We start from the raw sequence: 22,747 nt of genomic DNA, 5'->3' as shown, positions 1-22,747 counted from the left end.
CTTGTACTGTGGGACTGCTTATAAATTTTTCTTTGTCTCCCCTTTTCTAGGAGAAACTCAGCACACATTAAAACTTACCAGTACATACTAGTAACATTTCAACATCATGAAGTTGATCTATGGAGAGAGAAAAGGCAATTCTATATACTGTGGAAAGCATATTTGCAGTAGGGCATTTCATTGTAACATGTACCATTGAGGCTCTTAGTTTTAAATGAACAAAAGCCAACTTTTTTGGATCTATGTTACTGCTCTGGTTCTTGCTTTAGAAAGCATATATTATTCTGTCACTGTGCAGCCAGATGTTGAATAGGTAGAAGCCCTCTTCAGGCATAGGACTTGCTGTGCTACTCCAGACCTATGACAAAACTACTGTGTTCATACCAGTAGAGTACCTAAGGCACGAAACCAGTGTAAAAAAGGCTGACTTCCCTTAATTTATTTTGCAGACTACATTGATTCTCTACTGGCTTGACAATAAGATCTCTGCAAACTGTATTTTCCTCAGGTGTGTCAGACTGGAGATGAGTTTGAGGGGTTTTTTTTGCTTTACATTGGATGGCATGAGAGCAAGGATGCCTGGAAGATGTCCTTGTTTCAGGCACTGGTGCAAGTGTCATCTTTGAGGAGTCTTGTTACTTTCTCATGCTGTTTCTTGTCATGAAGCAGCCTTTCTTTTTAATAATCTCTATTTAAATGTGCATGTAGGCTTCATAAGTACAAATACGGAAAAGCAACCGTCTCATGAATATCTAATATCCTACCCTTAGTCATGTTTTGTGTTGAATGGTTTGTAGCAAGAGTATCACAAGCCTGACAATCTGGGCAGATTCAGAGCTTTCAAGCCCACATTCACAGTGGGATAAGATTTGACAGGTTTCTTTAATTCAAAGCTTTGTTTGTCAACAGAGGTGGAAGCAAAGAAAGCTATTTGGTATGAATTCTTCTCCCTCTTTACCTGCTTGTTAATCTTGTTGGAATGATAAAATCTAAAGCCTTTAGCTATTTGAACATAGGTTGTTTTGAGGAGTGAAGTGACCAAAGGAGTTCAGGAACTGCTTCAGAGGGAGAAACGTGCAAGAGGAAGCACAGTGGATAGAGAAAGAATCAGAAGCAGAAGATGAGGATGAGAAATCAAGAGCTTGTCCTCCTGAGGGCCATGCTTCCCATACTGAGTGATGTTGATCTTACCGTGGTACTAAGCAAACAATAACAATAAAATTAACTGTACAAGCAAATAGTGTTAGGTCAGCTACTCCATGGTAACTTTCTTGCTGTGTGTGCTTTTACTTTGCAGTGCATTGCAGTAACTTAAAGGCAGCTCAAGGTGGTTTTCTCTGTTAATGAAAAGGAGGATACCTTAGCTGTACCATAGGATGGTGAGAGGTCAGGTACACACAGGGACACTTACTGTGGAGCAATTAGTATTTGATAACTTGCATGTGAAAACTCCAGTATTTCACAAGTGTTGTCATTATTGCAAAACAGGCTGTAGTCAGAAACCAGCTCAGCTTTGCCTGCAGGATGTCCAGCATCTCTAGCGTAAGTGAAAATGTTGGCTGACTGAGCAGTGTTGGACTGTGGTGTTTTGGTATTGCTTGCCTTGTATTCAGTGCGTCCATTCCTGAGCACGTTTAACTGAGAAGATGTATTTTTTTTTCCCATGTCTTACTCAGCAAGTGTTTGCGTCTCCTAGCAAACACCCAATGGACAGTAAAGGAGAGGAGTCAAAGATCAGCTACCCGAACATATTCTTCATGATTGACAGTTTTGAAGAGGTGAGTTCCTTGTTGCAGCAGCAGAGTTTTGTCCTATTCTAGTCTTATGTCCTGATGAGCTGTTTTCTTGTACCTTTTGACAAATGTTCTTGGCTAATCGAGGGTTATCTTCCAGTAGTTTTTATTTTATTTATTTGACCTTCCTCTTTCTTTAATATTTGACATCTGAGCTTAAAGCTGGATTTTGGCATCTGTCTTTATGGTGGGCTAAAGCAAGACAGGCTGATGTGAGAGCTGCTTATCTCAACACCTGATTTGCAGCGTGCACTACCCGAAGTCTGTTTTTTTCAAAGGCTGGGGGGGACCATACAGCTCCCTTGCTTTCTGCCATTTACATTGAAACTGCCTAAGGAGAATCATGGGAATCTGAATATATTTGAACTTTAACAGCTGCAGTTTGACTTGAAGTGTTTCATCTTGCATCTTTGGCAGGTTTTCAGTGACATGACTGTGGGAGAAGGAGAAATGGTCTGTGTGGAGCTGGTGGCCAGTGACAAAAGCAACACCTTCCAAGGGGTGATTTTTCAGGGGTCCATCCGCTATGAAGCACTCAAGAAGGTCTATGACAACAGGGTGAGGTGCTTCTGAAAGACAACATCCTTTGCAACAATGATACTCTGACCACAGTTTTTCTTTGCTGCTGAGGCTGTTAGCTTTTTGTCCTCTTAGATCATCTGCATCGTAGCCTGTCTTTTGGCTTTGAAAGTTACCTGAAAACTAATGATTTTGGCCCAGACAGCTGAGAGTATTCAGATCAGGATATATCACTCTGGTGTTTGTCAAAAGGAGTGAAGTTGATAAGTAGTCAAGAGCATGACACAGGAATGGATCTGAATAACAGAGTTCTGGGAGCTCCTTCATTTTCTTGAAAGGACATAGATATTTCTAGTTAATTCAGAGAAGGCGTGTTTTGCAGGGAGATCTTAAACTCTGATAACTACCTTGCTATATGTAAAACATGTTTTTCTTTAGTGTGTTTTGTACTCACAGCTATTTTCGAAAGACCACTGTAGTTTCACTGCCACAGAAAGAAGCTTTCTTTGCTTTCCTACAGAAACATGAAATGCCAGCACTTTCAGCTTCAAATTCAGTACTTTGTGCTGAAGCCAAGAGAGTGCAAGAGCCAATAAACTTCTCAAAGTTTGTTACTAAAGCAGTCCTGAGACATTTTAAGAAACAAACAAAAAAAAATCCCCACAATATCTACTGTAACTCTAAACTTCATTTACCTTTGTTCCTACCCTTGTCAGGAGAGGTCCTGAATAATTTCCCTTCTTCCTGTTTTAAATGTGAGTAGTTATACTCTTCTAGCAGTTTTTCGAGAGAACATGAAACTGAAATTGTTTCTCTGTCCCATCATCATCTTATGGCCTCACACGATCAGCAGGTGGGTTATTAAAATGCATGGGAGTGCAGAATCACTAAAGACAACGTAAGAAGAAAGCCCTGCAGTGGAAAGACAAGATTTGATGTGGTAAAGTCACCTCATAGCTGAGGAATGTTCTGTTGACCACACAGCTACTTTACATTGTTTTGTTAGATGAAATAAAATTGTTAGCTCTTCAAATACTCAATTATGGCCAAAGGCAAAACTTGAAATTTGACCATTCTTTTAACAGAACAGAAGCAATTGCTCTATGCTTTTGAAGGTTACTTGATTTCAGTTGTGTCTGTATTAATTTTTAGTACAATACGAGTTGTGTTACATGATGAGCATCTTGGCCCTTTCAGGCGATAAACTGTTGAAAGTTGTGATAAACCACTTAAACTTATGGATAAGTCCTACGTATTTCACTTGGCAAAACCTTGACTGTTTTCATATTGGTCTGTTCCTTTTTTCAGTTCTCAGTTCAGTTTTCAGTTGTGTTAACTGGAAACTGAGCCCTTCTGTCTGTTGAGAGGGTTCAAAAGCTGTCAGGGTTTTGCAGTGAGCAATGCAATGCAGGTTAGTTGTGCATGGGGGCTGGTTCTTTATGCTTGGGCCTTGACAGTGTGGACACACAAATGTCTGAATTGACTTGCCACAAAGTAGTGCCAGAATTGTGCAGTGCACTTTACTAATTTGAAGCGTCTCGTGTGTGTATCCATTGCTTTTCAAACTCAAATGAGTGTCCCTGCACAGGCTGTGTTGTGTGTATGTCTGCTTGTGCTCTGGTGTGCCACATTGTACGGGTCTGGATAAAAACCTTTTGTTTCATCTCAGCGTGCCATTGCGTAACTCTGCCTTTTGGATAGCTCAAGGAGTTGATTCTATTCTGAGCCTCTGTTTTTGTATCTGTAAAATTGCTTCCCTTTTGGAGATCACTTCAGATTGTGGCTTAAAATGCTTCTTAAAAATCAAGATAATGATCAGTACCCATTATGGGTTTGACTTATTCTTAGATAACTGCTTTCAGAGAGTGTTATTTTTTTGAAACATGGAGGTGATATTACATGGTTTTCTCTCCTGTCTTGATGCATTGTAGGTGAGTGTTGCAGCTAAGATGGCTCAAAGAATGTCTTTCGGCTTTTATAAATATAACAACATGGAGTTTGTCCGAATGAAAGGGCCACAAGGGAAAGGACATGCGGAGATGGCAGTGAGTAGAGTTTCTACTGGTGACACTTCACCGTATGGGACAGAAGAAGATTCAAATCCAGAATCCCCGGTGCATGAGAGAGTAAGTAGCAGATGGAAATACTGACTTGACCTTAAGCATGAACAAGTTTTCTTCCAAAGCCAGTAGACGGACTGAAGCTGGGATTAACTCTTATCAGGGTTCTGAATTTAGGCTTGCTTGTATATATTTTGAACATACTGAGTATACGCAGATGGATTTTTAGCACAGTTTCCCTTGAGCAAATACTGAATACAGAGATGACTGGATGATTCATACTTCTGGAGGAGTGCTTTGTTGAAACAACAGCAATGTTGATGCCAGGGAAAATGATGATTCTGCCTGTTTTCTATGAAAATTAATAGATTCCATTTCTGTACAAGATGGGATTTACCTAGAAACGTGGAATTCGTATGTTATGTAGGTTGCTTGCTAAACCTCACAGGACATGGTACTGTTAGGAGATTTTGCCACTGATGAATGCTGCCAACGTGAAGCCTGTATAATATTAAAGCAAAGATTACGGATCGAGATGCAGTACCATATTTATGCATATGCTTAATTTTAATACAAGTGCAGCAAAATACCAATAGAATCAATCCATAGATGCTGATTTGGCCCTTATTCAGTCCTGATCCTTGTTTTCCATTAAGGCATTTTACCTAGTTAATGGGGATTAGGCAACATGTCTTCAAAATACCTGCACAGATGTGTCCTGACCTGGGCTGGGCAGTTCCTGATGGATTCTAGTCTGGTTTCCTGTGTAACATAGCTAATCTGTGTAGTTCAAAGTTCTGCAGGTCTGCTTCTAAAGGTCTCCATGCAAGCTGTGTAATTTTTGTTTCCTGGCTTCCTAAAAGGCAAAATGAGCTGCCAGCACAGAGCTTGTTAACCAGATGTGCATGCTGTCTAAAATAGAGATACAGCCTGGAGAAATCAGGCCAGAGGGACTTTCTGATCTTTTGGCTCCAAGACTTCCAGTGTCAACTGTAAAATGTCAAAATACATGTGATAATATATTATCATTGCTTTTTGGTAATGGTTTTAGTGGTGATTTGTCTGTTTCTGGTTTTCCCTCCAGGTGTAATTATGAAACGGCTTCAGAATTAAAAATAGAGACACACACAAATTAGAGATCAAGTACACTAAATAGAGTGTTTCTGCAGTGCAACACCAACCTGGCTTGTCTGTCATTCTCACTCACATGTCACCTTCCTCCTTATTTGTATGGACAGATGTGAGCAATATCAGATCTCATCTCAGAAAGAGTAATGGGATTGTTAAATTAACTTTATAAAGAAGGAAGGAAAAGGTAGAAATTGCTCACCTCCATTAGCAAAGTAGTTATCCCTTTTTTTTTTAATTTTAAATGAAACTATTAAAATATTACTAGCAAAACCAGTACATAAGCACTGCCTCTCAATTCTTTCTGAAATAGATATGGTTGACTATAATCGTGGTTTACGCAAGAGCAACTACTGCTCTGAAGGATGGGTGTCTCTATAGTTTCATCCCTAACCCGTGTTTCACCATAGACAATTATATCCTTGTATTTGTCATCACTTAGACTAACCAAATCATCAGGGGCCTCTCAACTTGTTTTTCCCCATCCCATATTGAAATGTGATATAAATATAATTGTACATTGACTTCACTTTTGTGTCAGCATCTTTGGTTGAGTAAGTTCCTTGTAATCCTGCTTCACAGAGACACCATGACCTTTCACAGTAATCCCATGTGGCATCCTTCTAAGCAGGGAAACCACTGTCTTGTGTTTGCCAAAGAAATTAAGATGCACAATCTTAGTACGTCCAGAACAATACATTCTTAGCCTATTAAGTCTTCTGAATTTCAACGTTCAAAAATTATTGACATTCTTGGTGCCTAAATTATTAATCTGTATTTTGTTCCTTTATGACTATAAATCCTTGTTAAATGTGATCAGTTGAGGAGAGAGATTTTTCATTATTCATGTAATAGTTGATGGTGATGATATATCAAAATATTTTCATCTTGATGATCATCTTGAAGCTGAGAACTGTTCAGTTGACATTCTCTGGCCACTCTGATATAACTTACAACTAGACACCAGTCATGATTCTGACTTTTACACATGTGACTGCCTCGTGGCACATATTTGATTATTTCTTTCTAGAAGCATAGAACTTTTTAAACAAAACTTTCTCTAGCATTTCTTCTATTTCCCTTTCAGGTCACTTCTTTCAGCACACCGCCAACTCCAGAACGCAACAATCGCCCATCATTTTTCTCCCCATCCCTCAAGAGGAAAGTGCCCCGAAATCGAATTGCTGAGATGAAAAAATCCCACTCGGCAAATGACAGCGAGGAGTTCTTCAGAGATGATGATGGTGGAGGTGAGAGAAGTAATATCAACTAACCAGACTTGTCTGGAGGGAGCACAGAGCTATGGAAAGGGATCCCAGTGCCGGATTTTCCAAAAGGTTTGCAGTGTGGAAAAAACCTAGCTCCACAGAAAGTCCAACACCAGTGCCACTCTGAAAGTGGGGTTATTCACAGGCTTAGCATCTCTTTGAAGGTTGGAGACCAACAATTCCTAAATATGTTTAAAACTTATCTCCTGCTTTTATATAGACCCATTTGAGAGAAACTTGAGCGGCAAAGATCCTCCCTCTTTCACAGATACCACACTCTCAGGTGGCACTCTTCCAAATATCACAATGTAATGGGGTAGAGCAGAGCATGGTGTCATGGACAAGTTTTCTGAATTCCCTGATTAGATCCAGAGTTGGTTGAAGTTGGTGAAAAGGCATTTACTTCCACTGGCTTGGGATCAGTTCTGAACTCTCTAAAAAGAAAACCTAATGAATTTGTTTATATAATGGTTTAACGCCTTGTGGAACTCTTCCTTTGAATTCTAGTTACTCAGTATGAAACAACCAACAAGATAAAAAATTGAGTCTGATTCAGAATATAGTGTATAAATCCAATCATATTGCAGTTTTGTTAGGTGGGAAGCTCACAAATGTCAAAGTCCAAACTGCTTTTCATATGTTTGAAAACAATTCAGTAGAAAAGCCAAAACATCTAACTATCTGTTGACGTGCTAATAGATAAACACAAAGGTAATTTCCAGATCACAAGTTCTGTTTGTAGTAGCAAAGGTATTACCCATCAGCGGTACTGGATGAGCTTAGCTAGTGAGGAATTACACATTAAAAAACAAGCTTAAGTGATAATGTTTAATTCAAATTCTGTGCAACTTAGACTGGTTGTAACTAATTCAGGGTTCCATCAATAGAAACTTTTCCTCATCTCTTTTTCCTTAATTTGCCTAGTCAAAACTTGCGTTATTTCAAATGAGATGTGTTTTAGCATGTTTTACTAGGCAAAGGGTAGGGCTTGGGTCAATTACTACATCGTCTGGGGAGAAGGGCAGCTTTCCCAGATGGAGTCCTGCTTTTGATGTCTTTCTCCTGGAGGGTGCACAGGATAGAATGGAGTTCAAAGCATTTATCCAGCAGCCTTCATAGGTGGTGGTGGTGTCTGTTCAGTATTGTTTTGCAGGGTCTGATCCTAGCATACATAATCGTAATGATGAACATTCTTCTTATTTTCATTTTCTTTTCCTTCTAGTATATTTATGGAATGAACAAATTCCAGGTTTTCTGACATCTTATAGAACGTATATAAAATACCGAGAAGTGTGGTTTCACTTAGTTATAAATGTTTTGACCTTATTGTTCCTGGTCCTAAAAATAAATAGAGGTATATTTTAACAGCTTATGCTAGGAAGTTTCATTTATTCAAAGGTGAGATTTCTACAAGAAGTAACTAAAATGAGATTTTACAAATTTCAGAAACCTGAGTGTCCTATCAGTGTTTGCTCAGGAGCTGCAGTGGTGAAATTGTCACTTCAGAGTGGGAAAGCTGACTTCATTTCACCTAGCAGAGAGATTCTGGGGCATCTTGGCCTCGTGGGTGGAGGATAACTTGCTTGTCTAAAGATCAGCAGTGTCCTTGGTTTGGCCAGTGCTGCTGCAGACCTGCCCGCAATGCAGACAGACCTGTTCTGGACAGTAACAGCCCATGAGGGCCCACTTCACTTGCTTTTGCTGTGTGCGAGCATGACACAGTAGAAGAATTGTATTTATTCCAGCTACTGGAGTCAGGTCCTTCTGACCCAATCACCACAGTGCTCTTGGCATAGTGGTAATGCGTGGGGAGAAGGGAATAGACTGCTTGGCTATACACATTTACAGGGAAGGAGGGAAAACAAGATACACATTCTTCTTCTTTTTTTTTTCCCTCCCACGTTGTTATGCATCTTGCTAGAGTAGCTACCACTACGTATTTTTCCTTTGCTAGGGCCTCTTTGTGTGAATTAGGACCCGCTTTTAAACAGATGAATCCCAAAGCTTGGATCACTCTGGGTCAGAATTGTGTTCAGTTCAACATCTGCTTTTAGCACTGTGGGACAGGGCTGATTTTTACAGGGGAATGGAGGGAAAGTTTAGAAACACTCAAAATATATGGCATGTGCATTCCTGGCTGTGGGAGAGACCTGCATCTATAAAAATGGCCTCTAGCCTACAGGGAACTCAGCATCTTTTTGTTTTAAAAGTTATTTGTGGACCTCTAAACTAATTATGGGAAGAATGGCATTGCTGATGCCAGGTTTGGCTTGGGGGATGCATGGAAATCTGCAGTAAACTGGCTTATTAACGCTGACACTCCCCCTGTCTTGTAGATGTCAATTTTCTTCATAAGATACAATTTTCCTTGTCTTACACTAGTGAATTTCTGCATGAGTAACTACTTAATTGTAGGGATATTCTATTATTTTGTATATGAGGGAAGGCTGGGTTAGGATTCTGCTTGTGCAGTGTGGCAGCAAAGGCTTCATTCCCTCTCCTGGCTGGTCTGTTAGTGGATAATGGTTTACTGCTGCTGCCAGCTGCTGATATAATTCATTAGCTTCAATGTAAATGGTGAATTCTGTGCTGGGCAAGATCTGAGTAATTTAAAAAAAATAAAAATAGTAATAATAGTGACCTGCATGTGATTTCTGTCTAGACAATGAATAGTAGGCTTTTTTTTTTTACTTTCAGAAGCTTTCATTGGGTCTTCCAATAAAACCCAGAAAGTACCATCACTTTAAGCTTGCTGTCTTCTACCTTTACAGATCTGCACAATGCGACAAATCTGAGGTCACGGTCCTTATCTGGAACAGGACGGTCTCTGGTGGGCTCATGGCTGAAGCTGAACAGAACAGATGAAAACTTTCTACTCTATGCACACTTAACTTACATCACTTTGCCATTGCATCGAATTTTAACAGGTGAATTTTAACGTGTATTATGCATAAACAGAGAGCCCTTTGATTCCAAGATAGCCTTCTGTGTTGTGGGATTTTGCTGTTAAGATAGAAGAACAAGTATTTCTCTGTAAGGGAAATACTGTAGCAGCAAATCAGTGTGAACAAGTGGAATTGTGTCAACCTGTTCTCTGGTTTTGGGCTGGTTTTGCTTGGTGACAATTCAAACAAGTTGGTAGATTGCTCTAACAAACTTCTAGAGGAACACTTGTTGCTTTAATACTGGAATTCAAACTTCATCCATCTCATGAGTGCAAGGCAACTCATTGTGAGCCCATCCACTGACAGCATAGTTGTAGCAGAGACCTGTGACTGAGAGGGTTACAGAAAGGCAGCTCTGGAATTTGGAGTGACCTCCTTTGCCAATTTCAACTCTTAGATTTCGTTTCCATATAAGTTGCTTGGACTGATCGGAGTGTCCACACTGATGCCCATAAATCTGTCAGGTGTCCAGTGTCTTCAGCTAGACGTAATGATGTTTGTGTGTTCTACCATGAATAATCAGTCCCCCACATTGTTGGTCTAGCTATGCCAATTACTGCATTGATGATGACCAACTCTGCATTTGTTCAGCTGGGCTAGGATAGCACAATAAGTTGGGTTTTACCATCTGCAGGAAGTACTGAAATTTTGATTTTCATCCAGATAACTCTTGTCTGCCTACATATACAGGTGGACTAGAGAAAACAACTTGTCTGTTAGAACTCTATCCATCAGCAAGCCTGCTAGCCTTCCAGGGATACAGCTTGCAGTATGAGGGTGCACATGGGACTCTTGAGATACATTGGAAAACTGAGAAAGCAGCAGTGGTTAAGGACTCTCTGTCTAAATGCAGTAGCAGTTTCTTTCATACAGACATTACTAGTGTTACTATCCGTTCTCTTCATTCTTCCAAAGTGAAGCCCTGAAATCCCTTCTCATTGACCATTGTGGGCAGAAAGAAAGTTTGATCCAGCTGCACAGCTGTGTCTTAGGCAAAACTATTGCTCAATTCCACAATCTAGACCAGAAGGAAGTTATGATCCCAGAGCAATGTAGAGTCCTGTCTTTAACCTTGGAAGATCCTTATAACTGTTACTTCCTCTAAGAACTTAATCTTCTTCCTTCTTTTCCCATCCAGCAGTTGGGATGACTTCTGAATGGGTTTGTCTGGATTGTGGGCTTTTGATCAGTGCCTGCTTTTTCTTGTCTGGGTCTAAAAAGAGAACACACTTGAAAACAAAACCAATCTATTACACAGCGGTTATTTCCAGACTTTTCCTGAAAGGTAGCTAAGAGGAAAGGAGTTGGGAAATCTGTTGTTAAACAGGTTAATCTGCTGCTAAAAGAGATGAGGAGATAGTATGGGTATGAATGTCATCAGTTGTACGATGCTAGTGTAATAGTAATAGCTGCAGTCTTCGTTTGCAGGCTGAGATCTCAGAGCCTGTTGAAAAAGTACGCTGGCTTTTACTCTACAGAGAAGAATATTGTGGCTGATAAGGTAGAGGTGGAAATTATGGGCAAAGAGGTGTTTCTACATTTGGCCTTTCACTGTACATAGGGATTGATTTCAGTTTAGAAGAAATTATGGATTCCAGTAAAAATTGATCCTCTGTAATTAAGGGTGGATTTTGAACAATGTTTCAGCAAAATACATAATTATTCCTTATGATAATTGTGTTGATAATCTTACAGCTAGTTAGCTGGAGTTATCAAGCTTACTCGCTCTCACCACAGGCATTTTGGAGTTCACAGAAGATGTATTGTTCCTGCTGGCATTTAATACTCACTCAAGTGGGTGGTATAAATGCCTCCATGCTCAAATATTTGCTTTGAGCTTGAACATCCTTTCTGAGACTTAATTTGTTTAACATACAGTTGCAGGAGTTGGTGTATATATTGAGATGCACAGAAATATGTGACAAAATGTCTGGGCTGTAAGGCAGAATTTTAATCTGCAGTTTTTCACTACCCGTGTTTGCTTTAGCTTGGCACATCAGGTGGAGCCCATTTCCAGTGCCTTTTTGTAATTAATTTGTGCCAGTGGCAGCTTTCCAGCAAGCAGGAGCATTACATGTGGGGCAGGGTGAAGTGGGAAAGATGCTCATCTCCCTTGGGTAGTTTAGGAAGCCTGTACTAAGAAATTTAAATCCTAGTGATAGTCAAAAAAGTACATTTTATAATGTCTGGAGTTTATACATAGTGATAAGACTTCCTTCGCTCTGAGCCTTCTCTGCATGCTAGATAATCCCAGTGTTCTCAGCCTCTCCTCGTATGTCAGATGCTCCAACCCCTTAATCATCTTTGTGGCCCTTCACTGGACTCACTCCACTGTGTTTCATTCTTTACAAGTGTGGCTAGAGCCCTCTGGAGCTGTGGATCAATTTTTACTCACGTCATCCTCTTTGTGCAGCTGTGTGTGATCAGCCTCTTAATTAAGTGTGTGCTCCCTTTTCCCATGTTCTTTATTCTCTGTGTAGCCTTGAAAAGGACATAGCAGCCCAGTTTCCAGATATTTCTATGTACTGCTGTGCCAGCATGCTGGGTTTACTGTCCATATTTGGAAAGATGCCTATGATTATGACAGATATTTTACAGGTTCATATTCTGTCATATTTGGACAATACGGAGCTGAGGAGCCAACAAAAGGAGTGTTTTTTGTGGCAGCTTTTTGAGTGCAGAAATGTAGGCTTCAGGCTATAGAATGGAGGAAACAGTTGATTTGTGCCCACATCTTCAGAGCCAAAAGTCTCTTTAAGGGTCTTGGGGATGGTGCATTTCTCCCTTCAAGAAAGGGAAAACCCTTGGCATCTCCTGTAATGGCACTTCCACTTGTTTCTCTCCAATATTATGCCACTCTGTGTCTGACACATGTTGCTTCATCCCACTATAAATGATACTTAGTAGATCAGCCGTCATCTCTACGTGATGGGATATATTTGCGGCTTACCATCTCTTAAGTAGGATGCAGCTGGGGAGGAATTGGACTTAGGTAATAGGCAAAGTCGCATGCTCATTATGTTTTAAATTCCTTTAGCGGCATAACAGGGGAACTGTGCTGCAGTCCACAATTGCATCTCTGGTTCTTCGTGCTTTCTGGTACTGTGGCTACTTTCAGGAGCCTCCAAAGTTTGCTGTATCTCTTTGTTTCTCTCCCTTGCCCAGATATCCTGGAAGTGCGGCAGAAACCAATTCTGATGACATAGCAGAGAGCGGGCACTGCCTTGGAGCCTTGTTGCCAAGTGCCTAACCACAGCGGTTTTCTGTGCTAACACTACCATCTAGTGTCAGGAACATAAACCTCCGCAGGAAAAAGGGAAGTCCAAGAATACCAGCCGATCAAAAGTGCCTCTTTCTTCCTTCCTCTGCTGTCATACACCGTATGCACACTTGCAGTACATCGCTTGAGTGTTTCTGACTGGAAGAGGACTTTCAGCGAGATAAAATGAGAAGGGGCTGTGTTTAAAACAAGTCAACGTTTTATGGACAGTTTGTTACTGTGTTTACTTTATAACTAAGAAACCAACAATATGTACAAAATGTGTTAAACTTTATATTCTTGGAGAGAAACAACCTGAGAATTTCATAATGATGTACTAATGAACGTCGTTCCATAGACTCTCGCCCATACACTCTCCTTGTTGGTTTGGCTTAATGTGTGTGTGAGCGTGTGTGTGTGCGTGTGGGGATTGAAGGGTTGAGAGAATACTTTCCTACTGAGAGAGGAAAAGGAAAAAGATGCTACAAAGATACATCACCATTTTGGTATGTGCAGCGGGTCAGGTCAGAGCTTAAGAGAGGCTGAAAATGTTCCCATTTGTTCGTGTGTCAGTGTTAGGACAGGTAAACTCTGCTGACAGATTTCCCTATCTACCAAAGAACAGCAACATTTTCATCCTCAAGAACTGGTTAAGAAAATAAGCCAGTGAAAAGAAGGCTAAAATGTGCTGCTATAGTAAAGCCGACGTTCATGTCCAGTACCAATGCTGCTTATCTCTCTCTGTTAGCCAAGTCGATACAAGTTTGAGTCAAGTGGAAAAACAGGAGGCCATAATCGGACTCCAAAACCTAAAAACCTTACCTATAACCAACATCCTCCTGCATGCACTGGACTTCAGAGTATGTAGAGTCGTCCTTGTGGTAGCATTTGTAGCCAAGGAGGGCATGAGAGCTGATTAATGGTTGGGCAGCTTGCCCGGATTCTTCATCTCTTGGTGGTGTTTCGCTGTACTGTTACATGCTGGAGCACAGAGAGTTTTCTTGAAAGACAAAAGATTGAAATGTAATTCTGCTCTGAAAAGTGACTAAAAATTGCATAGTGGGAGGTCTGAAAATTGTGTGTCAGGAGCTCTCAGGAAAAAAGCCTTATGTTTACAGGTAAAACACAGCTCTCTCTAAATAGCAAAACTCTGCTGTCCTTGACATTTGAAAGCTAAGTGATTGAACACTGAGACTACTGCAGTCTGATTCACTGTTTTGATATGGGAGCCAGTCAATACTTCAGTTTATTTACGACTGCATAACTGGCACAGCAATGGGTGGGGTAGCGTGTCGCCTAGAGCACATGAGACTCCAATACACGCACAGAGGGAGAGCGAAGATGCCATTTTTGTCACTTTTCAGACTCTGAGCACCCAAACTTAACGCTGTTGCCACAGTTACCAAGTGGCATGTGCTCTGAGCCTGGACCTTTGTCTCCCTCATACCCAGCTTTTCCCGAAGTGCTTTGTTGTTGTTCTCTCAATAGCATCTGATGACTTAACCGCTCAAATAGGACTTTCTGCTTTTTTCCTCAGGCCAGGTTCCATGGGAATAGCTCCACTTCAGCATAAAGGTAGACTAACTTTATCATTCAGCCCAACATGGTGAATCCAGCATGGTAAGGAGGTCTTTTTTTATTTGAGGCTAGGCCTGGAAGCAGTCACCTTAGCGCAGAGTGATGGCATTTCTAATACCGGCAGCATGAGCGCATGACAGGGATGGCTGACGAGTTTTTTAGTTCGCTTCAAGTGTGTTGCAACAGCGTTAGAAAAATGTTCACTTTGTCATTACCAGCACAAGCCACTTTTGATGTTGCAGCCTTTGAACTTTGCTCTGTGGGAGTGTGTGGTTGTGCGTGTGTGTATGTGAGGGTGTTCACACGGTCTAACCTGAGGCATGTAACTTGGGTGCCTAGGCTTTCTTCCTGAGCCAGGGGGAGAGATGGAGTCCTAAATCAGCAGCTGAAGTGTCCTCTCAAGGAACTTGCTAGGCAGCCTAGGTGCTTACCTCAGATCCCTAGGTAGTGTGCCTAACGTCAGTCGGTACAAATATTCTCCCTGTGCCCATGCTGAGAATTAAACCACTCTTCAGCTCAAAGATCAGTCCTACTCTGAAGCCTCTCAAGATGCTCCTTATTCTGCACTTTCAGACTGCTGGTCTGGGAAAATCAGTGCTCAGTTTTCCTTTAAATATTCATTGGGGAGGGAAGGGCAAGAGGGTTGGTATTTGTACTACTCGTGGCAATTGATACCTTTCAGTTAAAACAGCCAGAGGAGTAACATATTTGAAAAGGAAATGTATCCAGATTGGAACCTGAGTGGTAGGTGCCTGAATACTGTTCAGTAGACAGTAATTTGTAACGCTTTCTTGGTATCGTGTATTACATTTAGGTAGCTTAATTTCATGTGATCTGAAAGACTGAGCAAAGCTTGCTGCGTAAGATTTCAGAGCAAATGAATAATGATTCTAAACTAGTACATTAGTATAAAGGCAACATTACAGAAAATACAGTTCAGATCCCACATCTATTATGCAGGAGGTATCATCTGCTTTGTTACATGTAAGTGGGTGGATTTTGATGTCTAGTTTTTGAAGGGCTGCAATGTAAATGTCCTAAAAAAAGTAAATTTATTTCTTGTATCTTGCTAGTGGATATGCTATAGGTACATTGAAGCCTCACCTTTTTTAGTAGAAAAGGGCTACAGGCATGCTCAGATGGACATCCATAGAAAAAGGAGGTCAAAAAGTCTACTGAATGTCAATAGTGCTTTTCGGAAACAAGTAGATGTGCCAGATTCTCAGTTATTCCTTCTCTAAACAGCTGACTTACACTTATTATGTGTAGCCCCTGGTTCCCACTTCCTGTTATCAAGTGGGGGAAACCAATTCTGCATTTTGTTCTGCTTTTAAACGAACCCTGAAAATTATAATTTATTGTCCTCGTATAGGACAGATTGACAGGGAATGTGATCAAAGTTTTGCTTGGGTCAAGATGGCACAGCTGGGCCCTTAGCATGCTATTGCACTATACCAAAAAAGAAAAGGGCATGTTAATAGGAACATCTCACCCTTTTAATTTGGAGGGGTTTTTAATTCTGTAGCTCCTAAGCAGTAAACCATTTTGAGCCTCTGTTGGCCATTTAAATAATTGCTGAGGAATTAACTGGAGTGTTCTGCATGCCATAATGGCTGTATGGCTGTCGACGTCTTAGCTGTTGGAGCACAGTGGTCTTCGTTAGTTATCTTGATGCTTGAGAAAGCAGCACCGTTAACAAATTTGGGAAGCTTTGCAGAACAGCTTTATTTACAGAATCCCCCCATACCTCATTACTCAGTTAACTTCTTCCATCCTTCTGCCCATTCACTCCCTCTGGGGATCAAGGCTTACCGCTTGAATTGTCCATAGATGATGTATATTGATAGATGTCAAATGCAAGGATGTAAATCTTTTCACCCTTAACAGGTTTTTCACTGCTATCAATTTAACAAGTAAAAAGCCTTTGTTTTTTAAGAAAGGTCTTAAATCAATTATTTTGTATTAGCAGATTATTGCTCTGCCTTAGAGACCACCGCGTATGTGAAATCACATTCTCTTATTGCCAGCCAGCACAGGGTGGGTTCCAAGTCTCCTTGTAAAAGAAGAAGCCATTTTTAGAAATGCCACAAATCTTTCAGCTGTCTTGGCTAATCCAGTTTGTGTGGGTTCATGTTCCTTCTCTTTTTATTCTCCTGGTCTTCATTGTTTACAAGGCTTGAGCATGTTGGGCTCTGGATCACTGTTGCTCAGTTTTCCATTTCTGAGCATGGTGTGCTTTCCTGAAAAGAGAATTGTTTGCACGGGTGACTTTTCACAGTAAAATGGGTTTCCCATTCTTACACCAAGTTTTAATTTAAACAGTGAAGTCCTTGGCTCTGCAGACAGATTTCTTCTGGCAGACCCTCATGTACAGAATCCCATCTGGTCACTGAGGTTTTGTATGGATATGAAGTCCACTTAAATAGTCTACACTTTTAGGCTATTGACCTGCTTCTTGCCAATCATTAATTTTTCCCTTTCCAAATGATTGCTTGTCCTGTATTTTGTAGTCTAAAGCTTCCCTTATTAAAGATAGATATAAGATAAAATCTTCAGAAGTGCCTAAGCCCTGTTGTTATGCAGTGGGGTTTAAGAACAAATTTTTATTTAGGAAATGAATAAAGTAGTCTTAAATTCTATCTGTGTTGTGTGTAGCAGCATCAAGAAATGACAAGTTTATAGTTCTCAGAAGAACTGGCCGTCTCCTACGGACTCGCCCTTCATGTTTGAAAGACTCTCATGGTCTCCTAAGTTTGTGGCTGAAAGCTCTGGAAAATGGATTTCTTGTGACCACAGCAGTCAGATATCTGCGAATGCCTTATCTTGTTTTGTGAGGTACGACTGAAAGTGTGTGGCGCTGGTGTGTAGAAATTCTGTGTCAAAAATAGGTGCAGTAGAATCCAGTTAAAGGCATTGTGAAATAAGTAGCTTTTACACCAAACCTTAAACAAAAGAGTATTTACACCAGAATGTAGCTGTTTGGATGCTTGGTCAAGATAATACAAGGCTGCAAGCAGGTTACAATGTTGAATGTTCTCTGTGTAAATATATAAATATTCTCAGCCTAATTTTATCAGACTAACACATGTTGCATGGTTTGGGGGTTTTTTTGCCTCATTGATCATCAATGTTGATTAAAAGATGATGGGTTGAAAATCATGCTGGCGCTGTACCGAGCCCTTTGAACAAAGAGCAAGGAGAACCTTTGTGCACCAAAAATGGAGTTGACTTTTCATATGGCAGCAGTGCAGAAAGTGTTGAACCCTGCAGCCAATAAACAGACCTCTTAAACGACCATTAATTTTGTTAATAGTGTTTTCTCTCTACTGTGCTCTCTAGTGGTGTTTGAGTTTGAAGGTATTCCTTACTGGTGGCAAGCATAAACGGCAGAGTAATGCTCTGTGGCACTCATGGTAAGCATTGCCAAATAGACGCTCCCAAATAGACACTCATGAGGCAAAGTAGCCTCTTTACTCTCCGTTCTTATTCCACTTTGAGCAAAGCCCAACTTCTGACTCTGCTTGCTGTATCTTTCAATGATCAGCCTCTGACCACTTGACATTGTATAAGGGGGAAGTGATCAGCCTCTGACAACTTGACATTGTATAAGGGGGGAAGAAGGTAAAAGTCAATGTATTCCTGAATTTGTTTAAAAAGGCTTTTTGGTTTTTCCTTTAGATGCTAGTATTTAAAACAAAAAAAAAAAACCAAGCCCCAAAACAGCCTTTCTAAACTGATCTGTTTTGTTTTAAACTTAATTATGTAGTCATTAACATTTAGGTTTGTACAGTGTATAATATTGAGAGACTGATGGCTGTAATGATTTCTTCCTGATAAATTCAGGAAAAACTTCAGTATGGGTTTGTGCAATGTTGTGAAAATGAGATTGCCCTTTAGCTCTTAAGTGCTTGTACTGCCTTAAATTGTGCGTACCAGCATTGAATTGGTTTTGGTTTAAAGACCTGCAAAGGCACTGCATCCTCCCTCTCCACCTGATTTTTGTGACTAACATTTCACAGTAGGCTTCTTCGGGGGATTTTTCTATCTAAATTAGTTAAAATGAAACACTCATCAAACAAATGTTACCAACTATAGATAGGAGGTGACTTGCTGATGATTCAAAGAATCCCAGACCAGGACTGTTTTATGAACCCAGGTGTGGCATAACATCGTTGCTGCACAGTCATGCATGGTAGCTTGGAGATGTGTGGTATGTTAGGCAAAACTAAAAAACAGAGCTTAGGAAGGAGAACAGGGTGTTTTAGTTCTTTATATGGGTATTTGAGCAGATTGTTGGCGGTGTTGTTCTGTGCATGCACATGCAATGGGACAGGAATCTTGACTGGTTGGGAAATACTAAAATATGGCTTAGAAACAAACAGTGTGATTTTCCTTGAATGCTTTAAATTGAAAGCTTTTGAAAGCGGCCATAGTGGAGAAAGCATTATTTAAAAGAGTACAAAAGGCAAAGAGCAGCAGAAGCTTGCAAATCATGGTCATAAACCTCACCTGTTTAGTTAGTCCTTCAACATGAGTTAATGACAGGGAAAGGTGTGCTTGTTTTGGTTTTGTTTTTTAATCCAAATACCGGTGGGACAGAAGACTGCCTCACAAATCTTTGAAAAGCTTTCACAACTTTAATGAATTAATTTCATGAATATGCTAAAAGAAAAATACTGTTTTAACAGTGTGGCAGTATATCTTGTTCAACAGAGTCCCTGCTTTGGGAAGCCAGGTTAACTCATGTCCTTTTGTCCTGGAGTGTTTTGTGTCTTGCCTGTCCTCATCTGGAGAGATGCTCCCAAGAAATACCGTAATATTGCTTTGCATGCAAATTTATCATCAAGGTCTGATTTTACAAAGTAAAATCACACTTTGGAGATTGAAGAAAAAATACGCATCTTTGCTAGCAAATAGTTACTTGTGTACTCCTGTCAGAAATGTTGTTCCTGAAATTTGTAATTAAAAGTTTGCAGGAAGCAAAGGAGTAAACGGCAGGAAGAGCGTGGGTCCAATTTTCCATTAACACTGTAGATGAGAATCTGGGAGTGGCAGATGCTACTCAGTAAAGAAAACATATTAAAATACATCAAGGAAAATAAGAGTTAATTTAAGTTCTGTCCCCAGCTTGGTTCCTTACAGGGGTAAGGATGGGATGTAGTGATCTCATCATGGGAAATAAGTCATTTATGATTGGTTAAGCCAGAAACCTCTTCCCCAAGTCAAGCTAGTTGGCTTTTCCTAGTAGGGTTAATGTTGATTGAGATGGTGGTGTGAAAACCAAGGTAGATGATCCATTTTCTTGTTCAGGCTAGACAGAATTGTTTGTGTGCACAAATTGGATTTACTTCTGTGTGAGGAGCGTGGACTTCTTCCCTCTACTGCACTTCCACTGCAGAAGATAAAATTGGCCAGCCACGTAGGTGTCGTTGAACCTGCATGCAATGTATACTCTGTGGCACCTACACAAAAAGAATGATATTTTGGCAAAATATCCTTGTCGGAGCACAGGATGGATGAGGGGTGGGAGAGGGTGAGGAGGCATCCTATTACACAAAGCAGACTGGGGCAGCTGCTGCCTGTGCAGATGTGAGCGCACTGCTGAACATGCTGAACTTCAGGCAATAACATCAATTTGTGAATAATGTGTGCAAGTAGTTAACTCGCATAGTTCTGAATTCACATCAAAGAAATTGCTTAAATGAAGATGGGAATAAACAGTTTTAAAATCCTATTGAAATGAATGGAGTTGGCTGATAATTTTCAAAAATACCAAGTCACCCTGCAGAGATCAGTGGAGACCACCTACATTTAAAACAAGCTTTGTCTCGAAGTGTTAGTTCCAGGTGCTTTAACGTTTTCCCTGTTACCTGTTTATGCCAACTTTCAGTTGATTCGGGTGATTCATAACCTAGTATTTCACAATATGTGATTACTCAACCCTTGCTCTTCTGCCTCCCATCTCCCCTGACATAAAAGGCTGTTTATATTTATGGTTCTGCTTTTCCTGCTGGAGCAATATTGCTGGGGAAATCCAGCAAAAGCTGTTTACTAGTCCACAGACTCTTCAAAGTCTCATACTCAACCTTTAATTCAGATGCAATCACTGTGTTCATCAAAACCCTATGTCACTTAGAGAATGTCTTAAGCCTGCACCAAGTCTGAGGCATTCCTTTGCTCCTGAAGGACAAGAAGGTTGGCAGAACCCACTCGTCCATCCCTGCTCATCGCTCCCAGTGTCAGACTAGGTTTTGTTTTGAAAATGAGAATGATAGATGTAGCATCAAGGAGCAAGAAGAGTTGTTATTCAAGTTTCCCTCTCAGCAAGAATTCTGAATTGCATGTTTCCTGGTAAGCACCTCCATGGTTAACCTGCCCAGCACATAAGATGATGATCAGCATAGGTGATTGTTCACAGTAGTCATTTCGGACTTTGCTGTAAAGGTAAGGAAACACTTTTTTCATAAACTGCCAAAGTAATTAAATTTGGTATATGATCTGCTGTTTTCTCTTCAGTGTTAGGAATTTGCTTTTTACAGTGGAGAAACCATCTGCAAGTTTTCCCTGGAATTGCAGTCAACAGAAGTAGCATTTGCAGGTAGGAAGAATGTCCCAAGTGCCCACCAGTTCAGGTAGGGCTCCAAAACTAGCATTGACCATAATTTAGACAAAAAATTTTGTACTGCATTATGTCATCTGTGATATAAGGTAGTAAACGAAAGTTGGAGACTTTTTACTCAGTGGTACTGCCTGAGCAGGCAAATTCTATTTGTATCTTTGAAGCCTCTGCAGACTTCCAGAGATGATCCATTTCTATGCTACGTCTCAGTAAAGGTTATGATGTTCCTAATAGTAATACCCACTAAACTGATGATTATGAATATTTATTTTTATTATAATACTTATTCAGGATGCTCAGATGCAAATAAGAATTTCTAAACGAGTAGATGCCTTAAAAAAAAAAAAATGAGCAGTATACTACCCTAACAGAAATGTGGGTAAGTATATTGATGACGACTACAAACAATGTACAATCTTCTTCTACCTCTTTACTAATCTTGTGTAGCCTTTGGTTCTTGTCTGCCGTTCCTCCTGTATTTCATGCAGGTCAGTCAGTTATGGGTGCTCACACAGTCACATACTGTAACTTGTGCGGTAGTGCAGAGGTTTGTAATCCAGTCGTCATCTAGTGAATATCCAAAGAAGTTTGTTGCTCTTCTCCGCCTAAGCTTTAGTTGTCTGTCTGTCTTGCGACCTTTCTGTGAAGCGAGTATTTTACCAGAGCAAGCTGTTTACCAAAGTTTGAGTCTGAACTCATTCACAGCTTCAAATGTTGTGTCATATGTAAGGCTATGTTACTCAAAATTACTTGGCTGGCTGTTGCTCTTCACCTGGCTTTTAGTTTTGTCTTTAGCAGGAGATCGATTACAGCAGGTAACCTGTCTGTTGATGCATCGTTTGGATCATGGTTAAAGTTTACTTGCCATCTTCACTGTTTTTCTAGCCGATGACATGTACATAGCCTTTAGCTTATACTTGATGTGCTTTTCAGATGAATCACTTCTGACTTCTGTATGACTTGGTTGCTGTAACTAGTCTGCTGTGAGGGGCATTTTCCTGCTGGATTAGGAAAGAGACCGATTTTGATTAATGCACACTGTTCTTGGAGTGTTGCATTTTCTTAGTCTGGATGTTCAGAACTTGCTGCTTTCTGCACTGTTACTTTTGCCCCTTCCTGTTGTGCAAGTGGTAAAATCTTTGGGGATTAACAAAGCATTAAGCATTAGATGTTCTAGATTGCTCCAGCCTGAAATGAATAATAAGCTCCTTTTTGCTCTTGAGAACTGTTACTTTGCTTTCTTTTCTTTATGGCTGCCAAAAGCTAAGGAGACTGTGTAAACAGTCCTGGCTGTCTTTTTAAGTAGAAGAAAGAGATGTCCAAAATGTGGAATAATGCCAACACCCTAAGTGCATGAAGTTGTGTTTTGTTTTGTTTTTAAAAAGTAGTACTGGGCAATTCAGATAGAAATGTGGTTCTCTATTGATACCAACTGCATCCTTAAAAATGGAACATAGGCTCTTGGTTTTCTCAATCATTGTAATTGGGGGGATGATGATGGGGGGATGTTGAGATAATCTTTGCTAACCATTAATTGTATCCTCATGCAAGAAGTAGCTCCAATTTGTGGGCATAAAG

At 40.4% G+C, this 22,747-nt stretch overlaps 1 protein-coding gene across 4 annotated transcripts in view; it reads left to right on the top strand.

Annotated features, from left to right (window-relative positions):
* KIAA0930 (KIAA0930 ortholog) overlaps positions 1 to 13,331 on the top strand; it is a 75,358-nt gene extending 62,027 nt beyond the window's left edge. For 3 of the 4 annotated variants that reach the window (XM_072876251.1, XM_072876231.1, XM_072876223.1), the window contains 6 exons: positions 1,677 to 1,778; positions 2,211 to 2,356; positions 4,249 to 4,438; positions 6,588 to 6,750; positions 9,540 to 9,695; positions 12,879 to 13,331. In XM_072876251.1, the coding sequence (XP_072732352.1) occupies positions 1,677 to 1,778; positions 2,211 to 2,356; positions 4,249 to 4,438; positions 6,588 to 6,750; positions 9,540 to 9,695; positions 12,879 to 12,919 (798 nt within the window). In that variant the 3' untranslated portion in view covers positions 12,920 to 13,331. Of the gene's footprint in view, positions 1 to 1,676; positions 1,779 to 2,210; positions 2,357 to 4,243; positions 4,439 to 6,587; positions 6,751 to 9,539; positions 9,696 to 12,878 lie in introns of all 4 variants that reach the window. The other variant, XM_072876241.1, reaches the window with a different exon arrangement.
* The last annotated feature ends 9,416 nt before the right edge of the window (positions 13,332 to 22,747 follow it).

The sequence above is a fragment of the Ciconia boyciana genome, chromosome 1 (genome assembly GCF_034638445.1).
Source record: "Ciconia boyciana chromosome 1, ASM3463844v1, whole genome shotgun sequence".
Lineage (NCBI taxonomy): Eukaryota > Metazoa > Chordata > Aves > Ciconiiformes > Ciconiidae > Ciconia > Ciconia boyciana.
This window is presented reverse-complemented; position numbering and strand designations above follow the sequence as displayed.